Here is a 15,767-nt window from a genome sequence, read left to right as displayed (position 1 = left end):
AAAAAAGGAAAAAACAAAACAATGAGATGGTTCCTGACCTCAAGGAGTTTACAATCTTAGTGAAGAGACAATACAAAATATAAAAAAATTTTAGAAGTGTACAGTTTAAGACAGCATATGACATGTGCTAGGTGAAACCAGAGAAGACAAGTGCCAAAAAAATTTCCAGGTGAAAGAGATCACAGCAGCAGGAATAATCAAAGATAATTTTATACCAAAAAAATATATATATATATTTTGGAATCTGAAGGAGGGGTAAGATTTAAATTAATGAAAAGGGAGAAAATACTTGGATCTGTTGAGTTTGCTGTCTTTTCTCATTGAAGCTGAGAATTTCCTTGTTCTTGGTATGACAAGTGATTTTCAAGTATACTTTAGATATTTTGGATATGATATTATATAATTTCTTTTGTAGCCATTCACCCTGTTTAGGTATACCATACATGTACAGGTGGGGGTACATGTTTAGCTCCCAAGTGGGACCTGTTGACACTACCCTGGCAGAGAAAGCAAAGTACCAACTAGTAATAATATGCACCCCTTCATTTTGCCTCTTTGCAATTGGGTATGACTAGTAGTCCAACTTCCTCCTTGGCTCAGTGTATCATGGGGAGACATATCAGTTTTTTGGTTTTTTTTTTTTTTTTTTTTGGTATTTGAAGGAGTAAGGGTGCTATTATCAAAAAGAGTTTTCTGTTCTGCTGGCCACCCTCTTCCTGATTCTTTGGCTAGAGAGTGCCAGGTTTTCATGGGGCTACTTCTGTTGCACCTGTTGACAGATCTGGATTGTAGGCTTTCTTAGCAGCCTACCTTAGTTATATGGAAATATACAGAAATCTAGGGAACTCACTGTTACATCCTTCCTCAAGTTCTAAGATCCCTAGTGAGAATGCCTTCTTCTTTCTACCTTTCAGGGCCTTCCTATGTCCAGAAGTTTGTTTGGGTTTTTTTGTTGTTGTTGTTGGTTGGTTGGTTGGTTGATTGGTTTTTTTTGTTTGTTTGTTTGTTTTCATTTTAAGAAGGAAGGAATGGAATGGAACAATTATTCCCTCTTAGTCTGAGCCAGTAGATGCATTTAAAAACTGAGTTCATTCTCCGCCCCCTACTATTTATTATTCTTCCATATTTGAGTGTTTTTAAATCACTGGGTCCCCAAGTATGTGATCTATTCTTTTTTTCCTTTTCTTCTTTTTTGTTACTGGGGATTAAATCCAGAGGCACTTTACCACTGACCTACATACACCAGTCCTTTTTATTTTTAGTTTTGAGACAGGGTCTTGTTAAGTAGCTGAGAGTCTCACTAAGTTGCTGAGGCCGGCCTCCTGCCTCGGCCTCCCAACCCACTGGGATTATAGTCATGCACCACCACCAGGCCCATCTTGGCAATATTCTTTTTTTTGGTGGTGGGGTACTGGGGATTGAATTCAGGGGCACTCGACCACTGAGCCACATCCCCAGCCCTATTTTGTATTTTATTTAGAGACAGTGTCTCACTGAGTTGTACTTAGTGCCTTGCTATTGCTGAGGCTGGCTTTGAACTAGTGATCCTCCTGTCTCAGCCTCCCAAGTTGCTGGGATTATAAAAGTGTGCCAGTATGACCCTTCAGCAACACTCTTAATTTAACATCAGAATATCACAATAAAATGCTCTTTCATTTCTTTAAAATGTGATCTCAGGGCTGGGTTTGTGGCTCAGTGGTAGAGTGCTCTCCTAGCATGCATGAGGCACCAGGTTTGATCCTTAGCACCACATAAAAAATGATGTTGTATGGGCTGGGGTTGTGGCTCAGTGGTAGCATGCTTGTCTAGCATGCATGGGGCACTGGGTTCGATCCTCAACACCACATAAATGTAAAATAAAGATATTGTGTCCACCTAAAGCTAAAAAGTAAATATTAAAAAAAAAGATATTGTGTGTCCACCTACAAATAAAAAATAAGGGGCTGTGGTTGTGGCTTAGTGGTAGAGTGCTGCCGGGCATGTGTGAGGCACTGGGTTCGATTCTCAGCACCACATATAAATAAATAAAAATAAAGTTCCATTGACAATTAAAAGAAATATGTTAAAAAAAGTATTTAAAAAGGGTCATGTACAATGGAAGACAGGTATCACAATAGTGTTAAGAGTAAAACATTCTGGAAAAGCTCTCTTTTCTAGAACATGGCCATCAGCCTTTCTAGTGATCCAAGTCTATGGATATTGTCATGGACCAAGGAACAAGTGAATGGCTAAACATAAAGAAAAGTTGGTCCTGGGACATGTGGAGATAGAAAATGCTACTGACAAAGCCTTTTATGGCATTTGTTTTTCTAAGCTACTACTGCTGCTGCTGCTTCTTTTTTTTATTTTGGTCCTGGGATAGAACTCAGGGGCACTCAACCAATGAGTCACATCCCCATTCCTGTTTTGTATTTTATTTAGAGAGAGGGTCTCACGGAGTTGCTTAGTACCTTGCTTTTGCTGAGGCTGGCTTTGAACTTGCAATCCTCCTGCCTCATTCTCCCAAGCTGCTGGGATTATAGGTATGCATGCACCACCGTACCTGGCATTTTTTTTTTCCCCTGGGGGGAGGTGATACTGGGGCACTTAACCACTGAGCAACATCCTCAGCCCTTTCATATATATATATATATATATATATATATATATATATATATATATATGAACGAAATATATATATATATTTTTTCTTAGTTGTTGATAAACCTTTATTTTATTTATTTATATGCGGTGCTGAGAATCAAATCCAGTACCTCACACATGCCAGGCAAGTGTGTTACCACTGAGTCCCAGCCCCAGCCCCCTTTTCTTATACTTTATTAACAAACAGGGTTCTCACTGAGTTGCTTAATGCCTAAGTTGCTGAGGCTGGCTTTGAACTCATGATCCTTCTGCCTCAGCCTCCCAAGCTGCTGGGATTACAGACGTGAGCCACCATGCTTCTCTCTCTACTTGTCTGATTAAAAACAAACAAAATATAACAAGAGCTATATACTACTATGGGGTCATAAGATGTAGTCCTGTCTCTGTGACTTGGAGTAACTGGTTTGTTGATAAATCACCTTAGAAAAACACACTTTCATGAAACCTTTCATTATGTCTTTCAGATAGCTGGCAATAAAAGAAGCTCAAAAGAAATACTATGCCATGCAATGGAAACCATTTCACTCACGCACCAATCCCCAAAGGGAGCCTTCTGACGTGGCAACAATGGTAGCAGCTCTCGGGGTGTTGTACATCAGAGCTAGTTCTCCAAAACTGCCACGGTTATCATACTGACCAACAGAACGTGTTTGATTATCTTTTGTCACTAAAATGTCGTAAGTTCCCCTGGAAGAATGACAAAAAACAATTTAATTAATTACTTCTGATTATGAATTTACATATAATATAAAACATCAATAGGGGATTTCCAACATAATTTTGTTGGTGTATAAATTGCAATAGATCTTTCATTTTGACTGTATCCTTTAATCCTGCTAAACACTAGTACCTATTTTAGGTGGTACTCTTAGGATTTCTCATGATAGATCATGCTACTTGCATGTTGTTATGGTTTGGATTTGAGGTGTCCCCCAAAAGCTCAAGTGTAAGACAATGCAAGAAGGTTCAGAGGAGAAATGATTGGTTTGCAATCCCCCTGGTGTGGTGACAAACAACTGTAATCCCAGTGGCTCAGGAGGCTGAGGCAGGAGGATCGAAAGTTCAAAGCTAGACTCAGCAAAAGCAAGGTGCTAAGCAATTCAGTGAGACCTAGTTTCTAAATAAAATACAAAAAAAAAATAGGACTGGGGATGTGACTCAGTGGTCAAGTGCCCCTGAGTTCAATCCCTGGTAACCCCACCCCCACCCCAAAGAGTCTTAGCCCTAACCCAATCAGTAAATTAATCCCCTGATTGGGATTAACTGATTGATAACTAAAATGGTAGGGTATGGCTGGAGGAGGCATGGCTTTGGGGTATATTTTTGTACCTGGCAAGTGGAGAATTCTCTCTGCTTCCTGATCACCATGTGAGCTGCTTCCCTCTGCCACACTCTTCTACCATAATGTCCTACCTCACCTTGAGCCCAGAGGAATGGAGCCAGCCACTTATGGACTGAGACCTCTGAAACCACAAGCCTCAAAATAAACCCTTCCTCCTCTACAGTTGTTCTGTTGGGTCTTTCAGCTGCAGCAGTGGAAAAAGCTGAGTGAAACACATTTTACTTCATTCTTTCCATCTATATGTCTTTCCTTTCTTCCTTTATTGTGGGAGGCTTTCATGTCATGTGACCAGCGTTTTCCCCTCCTGATCGGTTGAGGCACTGTTGGTCATCCTCCCATGATCTGGCTACTCTTAAGTTGCTGAAGACAGTAGCCCCGATCTTGAGGTAGAAATAATGCAACCAAATGTGTCTTCGTGCATAAGCGTGCCTTCCTGCAGCCCCATGGTATTACCCCTTGCCCTGTTTGGGATAGAATGCTCCAAGGAAACGCCCTTTATATATCCCCTTCTCTTACTCTGCCCTTGGGTGTGGCCTTCAACCTGCTGACAGCAGATATCATGAAACTAGACTCAGCCCCTTGAAACTTAACCCCTTGCCTCTTTTGAATGGCTTCTCCTCAATAAAAGGGGTCATCACATGCTCTCTCTCTTTCTGAGGACCCTTAAGGTCAGAGGAGCTGTCACAGCACCCACAAAGATAAAGGTATTTCTGTCTCTTGTGTGGTTATTTCGTGCAGCCCAGTTCCCCTGGAGTGACCCTGAGTGTTTTCGTCATAAGCAACGTGACACTTTACTTTGCTTTTTGCACTGGTTAGGACCTCTGGTGCAACACTGACTGGAAGTGGTGAGTGTAGATATCCTTCTTATCCTTATTCTTCAGGATAGGATAATAATACATTCTATAAAATGCTTAAAATAGACTTTAAAGATTAGATTACATAATGTATGACCTAATGTAAAAATGTGTTAATGTAATAGAGACTCCATTTTTTGTTTGTTTGTTTTTGGGTACTGGGGATTGAATTCAAGGACACTCAACCACTGAATCACATCTCCAGCCCTATTTTGTATTTATTTAGAGACAGGGTCTCACTGAGTTGCTTAGTACCTTGCCATTGCTGAGGCTGGCTTTGAACTCACAATCCTCCCTGTTTCAGCATCCTGAGTTACTGGGATTACAGGCGTGTACCACTGCACCCGGCTAAAGACTCCAATTTTGATACTTAGTTTTTGATAGTTTCAAACTCTATCATTCACCCTTTTCTCTTCCGTCCCACATCTGGGCAAGGTGATAAAAGTACCTGTGTGCTCCCTCCACTGGTACTGATGGGGAGCTCAAACAATATGCCATCTTATGTGAAAAAGTACCCTAACCCTATCCCTACTTTGTAACAACCATAAAATTCCAAGGAAGTCACCTCTCCCTATAGAACCTGACCTATAGTAGGCCTGGTATACAAGGCATTTTGGGTCCTGCTTAGGAACCTACCCTGCTCTCCTCAAAAAGCCTTGTTATATGAATAATAAGACTTTTATACTCTTTTAGTGGATATGCAGCATCAACAGTCTTTACTGTCTGAACCCAGTTTTGGTTCAGGCATCTGATCTCTACAGTAAAGCATGGAATAAACAATGGAAGGATACATTCTAACAATGAGATTATTGCTAAATTACTTCTAGACTATTTTCAAAAACTGTAATGGTGTACACCTATAATTCCAGAAGCTCAGGAGGCTGAGGCAGAAGGATCACAAGTTTGAGGACAGCTTCTGCAATTCAGTGGGGCTCTAAGAAACTTAGTGAGACCCTGCCTTAAAATAAAAAATAAAAAGGACTGGGGATATAGGTGAGTGATAAAGTACTTCTGGGTTCAACACCTAGTACCATAAAACAAAACAAAAAATTGTCTATAAAAAGATATCACTTTTTAAAAATAAATATCACTTATTAAATGCAAAGCAGAGAATAAAACCAAGCCACTCAATCAATTATATGGTACCAAATGTACTCAACAGAGAACCTGACATACAGTAGGCTTGGTATACAAGGCAAGTTATAAGGTCATAAATGAGAAACATGAAATTAAGAATAACTTCAATGAAGTGTTTTTAGTCTCTCTTCTAAAAGACACTAGAAACTTAACTTCAGGGAAGACAAACCAATTCAGATAGAAGCACTGTAGAGGGCATCTCCTGATATCTCCAAATACTTCTCTAAATAATGGGACACATTTTATCACCATATTACATAATAATCATCTATTTAAGGGTCTGTCTCCCTAACTAGAATAAGCTTTTTGAGATCAGAACTGTATCTTTTTACTTGAATGATAATCTTCCACTTTCACTACATATAAAGGATTCCTACAGGTGTTGACATTAACAGAATCATCAAATCCCATTTAAATGTATAATGAATCATTTCCTTTGTCAATAGGCATTTCAGACTTTAAGCTGTGGATGCCTGCAGATGGGTACTTATTTTTCAGATTGTAAAAGCCTGCTGGGAAATCTATTTTGGTGGGAAATACACAGAAGGTGTAAGGTGACTTCTGGACACGGAGATAACTAAAAATTATTCTTTCATTACTATCAGCATTTCTATATAGGAAGGATTAAGCATAACAGGTAAAAGGTCTTTTCTTTGAAAAGATATATTATCTTTACTGTTTAAGTAAAAACATTTCCTTTTAACTATAATAATCACAGGAATCAAGAGCCAATAGGAAGTGAGAGCATTTTCTGTTCAAAAACCTGAACAAGCAAAGGTTTGAGAAGAACGTACCACAGGTACTTGATGGAAATCAAAAAAGCCAAAAAAAAAATGAACAAACAAGAAAATGGACTCAATAATCAGGGAAATAATTGGAAATTTAGAATAAAATCTGTACATTAAACAATTCGATGCAGTAGTATACAATTATTTGAGTGTTTTAACTATTCTGTGCATAAGAAAATGTCATTTTAAGGAAATGCAAATTGAAGTACTTGGAGATAAAGAGCATTCGTGATATCTGCACCTTACTCTCAACAATCTGATAAAGCAAATATGGTAGAACATTAACTTGGGGGACCCGTATTTATAAGAATTTTCTATATTATTTGTACAAGCTTTCTGTAACTCTGAAATTACTTCAAACATTTTTTTTCCAAAAGATTAACAGATGATATTGGGTGAAAGAGCATCTTATTAACTTAGACTCTGGTGAAGGTGCTCCTTTCAGGACTGAGAGGAAGTCAGAAGGAACCCTACCGCACTACAAGAGAATACTGTCAACTCAAGAGGCTAATAAGACACAATAAGGTGGGTGGATCAAATTCAGATATTTAATTTTTCACAGTATAGCTTACCTCTATTCCTTTAGAACAAAGCCAAAATGGGCTAGAGGAATGGAGGTCAAGGTAGTGTATTCATGTGTAAAATCAGGTTGAAATTCAGAGATCCAAATGATAATATAGCATCCTGGCTATTCTTTAAGGAAATCAATTTATCTTAACACTGACTAATGATATATACATAATAAAGCACATCAGGCATTCTTTGTCAAACTCCGTACTATAAATGGTTGTTCCCCACATATAGGTTGCTCTGAGGACTCAAGACAGCAATGGAGAGGGGCAGGCTGTGACCCTTCATAAGGCTTTGGGAAGCTTGCTCACCCGCTGCTAAGCCTCTCTGCATGGACACAGCACAGAGTAAAGTATGTTCCCCGAGTCATAAACCCACCTAAGTCTGGCAATACAATTGCAAAGCTCTATCTCCTACCTTTCTATGACATAAAAGTTGTCTCCATCATCTCCTTGGTCAATGACATGTTCATCAACTTTGACTATCCTTTCAAACATGGCATCGAGTACTTCAGAAAGCTGTTCCTACAGGGTACATACAAAGAGAAAAAGTGGCTTTTACATTTGCTAAAAAATATAATGGCCACAGCTATCTCAATTTATCTTCTATATAACAGAAGTTCCCAAAGAGTCTATTCCCCAAAGTTATGCAGAACTCTAAGAACTTTTGCAAACAACTATTATTCTAGGATTATTCAGCTTTGTAACTCCAGGTACCTCAGTAGGTAGCACAATTACCAACTTTTCTGAGGAGTACTGTTTTGAAAAAGCTTTCTACAACTTATACAAAAATAGATTATGTAGATCATGGTCCCCGTTATCCCAGTTGTAGCTACATGACTCACCTGCCTTCATGGCTCCAGTATATCATGTATAAAGCCACGTACTGCCACCTTCTTACAGGTGTTGACATTAACAGAATCATCAAATCTAAAGAGCTGTGATAGCCTTGGAGGTTATTTTGTGTAGTAGTACACTGCCTCTGAGTAGTCCAGCACACCATTAGTCTCTCTGAACTTCAGGTTCTTCATTCATAAAATTTCAAAATAATAAAGTTGCTAGATCATCAATTTTTACAATTAAAGGAGAAAAATCTGGGGGAAGTATTTACCATACAACAAGTACTTAATAAATGGGATTATTGCTTCATTTATCCATAATATGTAATTACTTACCAATATTACCTGCCACAAGAAGATAACTATACTAATAAGTGTAATAAAAAATACTATTACATCATAGCAAGAGAGCTTTTGCTATGATTTAATTCAGTGGTAGCATGCCTGAGGTCCTGGATTTGACCCCCAGCCCTACAAAAAAAAGGAAAGAAAGAAAGGGAGGGAGGGAGCGAGGGAGGGAAGAAAGGAAGAAAGAAAGGAAGGAAGGAAGAAAGGAAAGGAAGGAAGGAAGAGGGTCTGGGGTTGTGGCTCAGCAGTAGAATACTCGCCTAACACGTGCGAGATGCTGAGTTCAATCCTCAGCACCACATAGAAATAAATAAATTAAATAAAGGTATTGTGTCCAACTACAACTAAAAAAATGTTAAAAAAAAAAAAAAAAAGAGTGCCGGGGTCATGGCTCAGTGGTAGAACACTTGCCTAGCATGTGTGAGGCACTGGGTTCAATTCTCAGCACAACATATAAATAAATAAAAGTCCATCAACAACTAAAAAAAAAAATATTAAAAAAAGAATGGAAGGAAGGAGGGAGGGAGAGAAGGAGGGAGGGAAGGAAGAAAGACCGACCTAACAAAATAGTAGTCTCAATTTTGGGCCAGCATTCCTCTGTCAGACAGGGAGACCAGTGATTGTTAGGGGACACTAAATACTAGCTTCAACTCAAAGAGACTTTATTTATGGGGCAATGTAGATTGAGGACCTGGCAAAGAAATAATTTTTATTGCTGAATAATTCCATATTATTTAATCTTCTGTCAGAGTGACTGTGCTACCTAAAATAATATGATCAAAAGGCATCTTTAGGAAGAAAGGAAGGAAGGAAGGAAGAAAGGAAGGAAGGGGAAAGGAAAGGAAAGAAAGAAAAGGAAGGAAGGAAGGAAGGAAGGAAGGAAGGAAGGAAGGAAGGAAGGAAGAGGGGGCTGGGGTTGTGGCTCAGCAGTAGAACACTCGCCTAGCACGTTTCATATGCTGAATACCATAAAAAGCTGAAAATACTAAAAAGATGGCTTAATACTCATACATTCATGTGGAATGTGGGTCTAGTGTTGCTTGAAATCTCCTATTTAAATACTGGCAAGTTTAAAAAAAAGCAGAAAAAATACTGTCATAAATATAAATTTTCATGTATAATACAGATCAAACATACATCTATACCTGGCTTATGGGTTATCTCTTAGAAGCTGCTTCTAACTTTTCTTCTTCTAGTCTAGACTCTTCAAAAAAATCAGTGCCATAAGATATGGGAATACAGGGGGGCAGGGGAGCATTCTAGGTTAGAGGGAGTAAAATGATACTACAACAACCAATTGCAATATGTGATTCAAGACTGAAAAACAAAACAAGCCAGGCGTGTACCTATAACCCCAGTTACTTGGAAGGCCAAGACAAAAGGATTGCAAGTTCAATGGTAGCCTGCCTGGACAACTCAGTGAGACATTGTCTCAAAATAAAAAGTTTTTATTTTATTTAAAAAAACTTTTTATTTGTCCTTTTTAGTTATTCATGATAGTAGACTATATTTCAACATATTACCCATATATGAAACATAACTTCCCATTCTTGTAAATGATGCGGAGTTACAAAATAAAAAATTTTTAAAAAGGGCTAGGGATAGGGGCTATGGTTGTGGCTTAGTGGTAGAGCGCTTGCCTAGCATGTGCAAGGCACTGGGTTCGAGCCTTAGTACCACATAAAAATGAATAAATAAAATAAAGGTATAAAAAAGTGTTGTATCTGTTTTATGTTTTTTTTTAAAGGCTGGGGATAGTTGGTATGATGGCGCATGTCTGTAATTCTAGTGACTTAAAAGGCTGAAGCAGGAGGATCACAAGTTTGACGAAGGCTAACTTGGCAACTTAGTGAGGGCCTAAGCCGCAACACAGCAAGGCCCTGTCTCAAAATAAAAAAAGATTAAAAAAAAAAAAATGGCTGTGGATGTTGCTCAGTGGTAGAGCACCCTGATACAAAAAAAAAAAAAAAAAGGAAGGAATGAAAACTGTCCCAGATTGGAGGAAACTAAGAATAACAACCAAATGCAACGTGGTATTCTGGATTAGACCTTTAGAAGAAATGCATTAGTCAGGCTGAGCATAGTGGTGCACAACTGTAATTCCAGCTACATAGGAGGCTACGGAGGATCACAAGTTTGAGGCCAGCCCAACAACTTAGTAATACTCTGTCTTAAAATAAAAAGGGCTGAGATATGGCTCAGCAGAGCACTTACCTAGCATGGGTGAGGCCCTGGTTCAATCTCCAGAACCACACACACACACACACACACACACACACACACACACAAAAGAGAAGGAGCACAATTAGTGAGAAAACCAATTTGAACAAGGTGATTTTTTAACTTATACTACTGTAATGATGTCAATTCCTTGGTTTTTTTGCACATGCTAGGCAAGTGCTCTATTACTACGCCACAACCCCAGCTCCAATTTCTTGATTTTGATAACTATACTATGACTATGTAAGATGGTAATGTTGTTGAGATACTGGATAAGCGATGACTTATTCCCTTATAGAGATATATACTATTTTTCAAACTTTTTTTGTAAGTCTAAAACTTGTTCAAATTAAAAGTAAAAATTAAAAAAGGAGGAGGAACTGGTTGCAGTGGTGCCCACCTGGAGATTGAGGTAGTAGAATACCGAGTTTAAAGCCAGCCCCAGTAATTGAGCGAGGTCCTAAGCAACTCAGCGAGACTGTCTCTAAATTAAATATATAGGCTGGGGATGTGGCTCAAGCGGTAGCGCGCTCGCCTGGCATGCGTGCGGCCCGGGTTCGATCCTCAACACCACATGCAAACAAAGATGTTGTGTCCGCCGAAAAACTAAAAAACAAATATTAAAATTTCAAAAAAAAATGTAGATGCTTTCATTAAAAAAATACTTATAAAAAAAAATAAATAAATAAATTAAATATATATAAATACACACACACACACACATACATACACACAGAGCTGGGGATGTTGCTCAGTGGTTAGGCACCCCTGAGTTCAATTAAAAAAAAAAAAAAAAACAAGAGGAAGAATGAGAGAGCGACCAAAAGGGAGAGAGAGAAGGAGAACAAGAGAGAGGAGGAAGAGAACTAGAGGAAGAGGAGGAAGAGGCCGAAGAAATGAATTACTGATATATACAAGAATATGAATAAACCACAGAAATATTATGCAACTTCATACAGAGTTGGGGATATAGCTTAGTGTTAAGAGCATTTGCTTAGCATACAAAAAGATCTGGGTTTTATCCCCAGTACTGAATGAAAAAGAAATTTCATGAAAAAGAGTACATACTGCACCTCGCTACCCCAGGCTTTTAAAATTCAATACTGGGGTTAAACCCAGAGTGTTCTACCATCAAGTTACATACCCTTCCTTTTTTACTTTTTATTTTGAAACAGGGGCTCGCCTTGAACTTGTGGTTCTCCCAGCTTAAATTGCTGGGATTATAGGCATGCACCACCATGCCCAAATATATAATCCCATTTATATAAAATTCTAGAATAGGCAATCTAGTTTATTAGGCAATAAATCAAAACAGTAGTTGCCTCTGGAGGAGGGAGATAAGAAATAATCATTAAGAGGCATGGGATGGGGTCAATGGCTAAAGCGGTAACGTGCTCGCCTGGCATGCGCAGGGCGCTGGGTTCAATCCTCAGCACCACATACAAATAAAATAAAGATGTTGTATCCACCGAAAACTAAAAAATAAATATGAAAAAATTCCCTCTCTCTCTCTAAAAAAAAAAAAAAAAAAAAAAAAGAGGCATGGGATGGGGGCTGGGATTGTAGCTCAGTGGTAGAGCACTTGCCTGATATGTATGAGGCACTGGGTTCGATTCTCAGCACCATGAATAAGTAAATGAGTAAAATAAAGGTCTATCAACAACTAAAAAAATATTTTTTAAAAAAGGCATGGGATGGTGGTAATGTTCTATATCTTAATACCTGCATATGCATTTGTCAAATTTCAAAGCACACTTAAGACAAGTGTATTCAATACTGAAGAAAATGGGGGGGGGGGTAAGGAGCACTTTTACATTGTTGGAGGGATTATAAATTAGTTTAACCACTATGGAAATCAGTTTGTACATTCTCAAAAGACTAGAAATGGAACTACCACATGACCTAACTATACCACTTCTCATATTTATCACAAATAATTAAAGTCATCATACTATAGCAATGCATTCATACCCATGTTTACAGCAGCACAATTCACAGTAGCTGAATAATGGAACCAGCCTAGTTGCCAGTCAATGGATGAATGAAATATGGGATATATACATAATGGGGTTTCACTTAAGCATAAGAAGAATGAAAGAAAATCTGGCACATATACATAAAGGAGTTTCATTCAAGCAAGAAGAAGAATATAGCTTTAGCATATGGCTTTCAGAGTAGGGAAATAGAAACTCTGAAGATTCCCTATAGCTATAGGCAAAAGATATATGTTCTTCTCAAATTCATGTTAAAACCTAATTCCCGGGCCGGGGATGTGGCTCAAGCGGTAGCGCGCTCGCCTGGCATGTGTGCGGCCCGGGTTCGATCCTCAGCACCACATACAAACAAAGATGTTGTGTCCGCCAAAAACTAAAAAAAATAAATATTAAAATTCTCTCTCTCTCTCTTTAAAAACAAACAAACAAACAAAGAAACAAACAAACCTAATTCCCAACAAAATAGTATTAAGGAGGTAGGGTCTCCTAGTGAATGAGATTAATTCTCTTATAAAAAAGACCCTTGCAAGTTCCCTCCTTTTTTCTACCATGTGAGGATACAGAGAGAAGGTGACCATCCACAAACCTTGAAGTAGGTCTTTCAGAGACAGAATCTGCTGATATTTTTATTTTACACATCCCAGTCTCCAGAACTGTAAGAAATAAATTTCTGTTGTTTACAGGCCACCTGCACTCGGATGCCTATCCTTAGGAGGCAGTCCTTGTTCTCTATCTCTACCACCAAGAGAAGAACAGGCTACACCACAGATTCTAAGACATATATGATTTGCAAGAAGTGCTCTTTGTCTAAGATCTTCACCAAGAAGCAGGAGCCCAATATCTGAGGTATGAAAAATAATCACATAATTCTAGTGGGTTAACATGTTACCTTGTGAAGAAAATTACAAAAGAGCATCTTTGGACCAATGAATCCATTTGCAGCATAAATTCAGACCCTCCAAACCAAGCCAGGCCAGAATCATGCAGACTAGAGCATTTTCTGGCAACACTAAATCACATGGTCCTCATATTACCAGCATTATCTTTGAGGAAGTGTTGAAGCAGATCAGAAAAAATATTAAAAGTCATGTGAAAAATCATGTTCACATTATAGTGGTCAACACAATAAAATATTTGTAAAGTAAAATGAATCCAAGATTTCATGTTTCATACAACTATGACTAAAATGCTACAAACTTTAAATGATTAATAGGAAAAAAACTAAAAAGTAATTATAATAAAAATATTTTTAAAATCATTATTACCTGATCAAGATTTTTGAAAAGAAGAATATCTTTACAAGCTTCCTGAAGTCTGGATCTCTGTTCATCAGTTTTAGGATGAATCACCTGTCAAACCAAATAAAGCCAGGGAAAATGGTTTATTCCATTTAAAACTTACCTGCTTAAAAAGTGATATATCTCTTTCTCTTAAAAAGTAGGAAAAATTTGGGATTGGAGTTGTAGCTCAGTGGTAGAGTGCTTGCCTAGCATATGTGATACACTGGGTTCAATCCTCAGCACAACATAAAAATAAAGGCATTGTGTCCATAAACATATATATGTATGTATGTATTTTTTAAAGTAGGAAAAACTAAAAGCATGCTTTCTATAATTTTAATTCTACACAAATACCAAGCAATATCCTGAATGTGAAGGAGCAATGTTATACAAGGGTGACGAGCATGACTCTGGAGCTATCTGATGGCTGTGTGACTGGCAGCAAGTCAACTATCCCTAAGGAGCCTCAAGGTCTTCATATATAAAGCAAAGGGTTATAAATCTGTTCATTCAAAAAATACTGAGTACAGGGCTGGGGATGTGGCTCAAGCGGTAGCACGCTCGCCTGGCATGCGTGCAGCCCGGGTTCGATCCTCAGCACCACATACAAAGAAAGATGTTGTGTCTGCCGAAAACTAAAAAATAAATATTAAAATTAAAAAAAAAATACTGAGTCCAGACTCAGTGCCAAGTACCATCCTAACTCTTGTCACACAGCAGTGAACTCATAGACAAAAATATCTACCTTTACTTTCAATGAGTATATAAATATGTTAGAGAGTATTAAGGCAAGGGAGATAAGAAGTGTGAAGGGGATGGGGATGGGGGAAGCCACAGGTTAGACCTCATTCAGGTGACAATGTGTACATATCTCAAGGAAATGAGTACAACCTGAGGGAGTAAGTCATGCTCTGTAGGAAGAGCAAGTAAAACCAAGGTTTTACAATAGGAGACTGAATATCAAATTCGAAAAATAACTAGGAGATAGATGTGATTGATACAGAGTAAGAGGGAAAAATCAAGAGACTGGGCTGGGGGGTTGGGGAGAGAAAGATGCTCAAATCAGAGGTCATGGTAAATCATAGAGAAACTGGAATTTTCTCTAGCACCATGGGAGTGATTTGAGGATAATGACTGAGGAGGAAATCTGACTGTTTTTAAAGATACATACTGGCTGCTAAATGAAGAAAAGTCTGAAAAAAGATTAGAATGGAAGCCAGGAAGCCAGAGTGTCTATCTTAGTGCCAGATGGTGGTGGTTTGAACCAAGGTGGTAGCCATGGAGGTGCTGAGAAGTACACAATATGCTTTGAAGACATGGGATTTATTGAAAAATTGGATGTGGGGGTAAAAATGAAGTAAACTGAAGGGGACTCTCAAGTTTTCGGCCAAAGCAAATGAACACTGGAGCTGGTATAAATGAAAACAGGGAAAGGCTGGGGGAGGAAAAGAATATTTAAAGGGAAATCAGGAGTTCTTGTTAAATTGTCTATTGACATCTAAGTAAAGATGGTAAGTAAACAATGGCTGTATAAGCTAAAGTATTAACAATTTATTATTAGCAGGAGTAGTGGTATCTGCAAATTAAAGTTGTCATAAGGATTAAATAACAATTAAGGATTTAACTGTCATAAGGATTAAACAAACGATAATTTGCATTCATAATAGGTGGTCAAAACACTATTATTTTCATTATTATTATAGATAATGAATGCTTCCTGAACTAAAAAGAAATAATTACTACCTTACACTGG

General features: G+C 38.2%; 1 protein-coding gene across 1 annotated transcript in view; it reads right to left on the bottom strand.

The window, feature by feature from the left end:
- Prkar2a (protein kinase cAMP-dependent type II regulatory subunit alpha) overlaps positions 1 to 15,767 on the bottom strand; it is a 72,836-nt gene that overhangs the window by 21,261 nt on the left and 35,808 nt on the right. Inside the window, exons 4-6 of the mRNA XM_027933835.2 lie at positions 14,000 to 14,083; positions 7,752 to 7,858; positions 3,177 to 3,330 (exon numbers count right to left, since the gene is read on the bottom strand). Coding sequence (XP_027789636.2) covers positions 3,177 to 3,330; positions 7,752 to 7,858; positions 14,000 to 14,083 — 345 coding nt within the window. The remainder of the gene's footprint in view (positions 1 to 3,176; positions 3,331 to 7,751; positions 7,859 to 13,999; positions 14,084 to 15,767) is intronic.

Source organism: Marmota flaviventris, chromosome 8, assembly GCF_047511675.1.
Source record: "Marmota flaviventris isolate mMarFla1 chromosome 8, mMarFla1.hap1, whole genome shotgun sequence".
NCBI lineage: Eukaryota > Metazoa > Chordata > Mammalia > Rodentia > Sciuridae > Marmota > Marmota flaviventris.
Note: the sequence above shows the minus strand (reverse complement) of the source record. Positions and strands in the feature narration are given on the sequence as shown.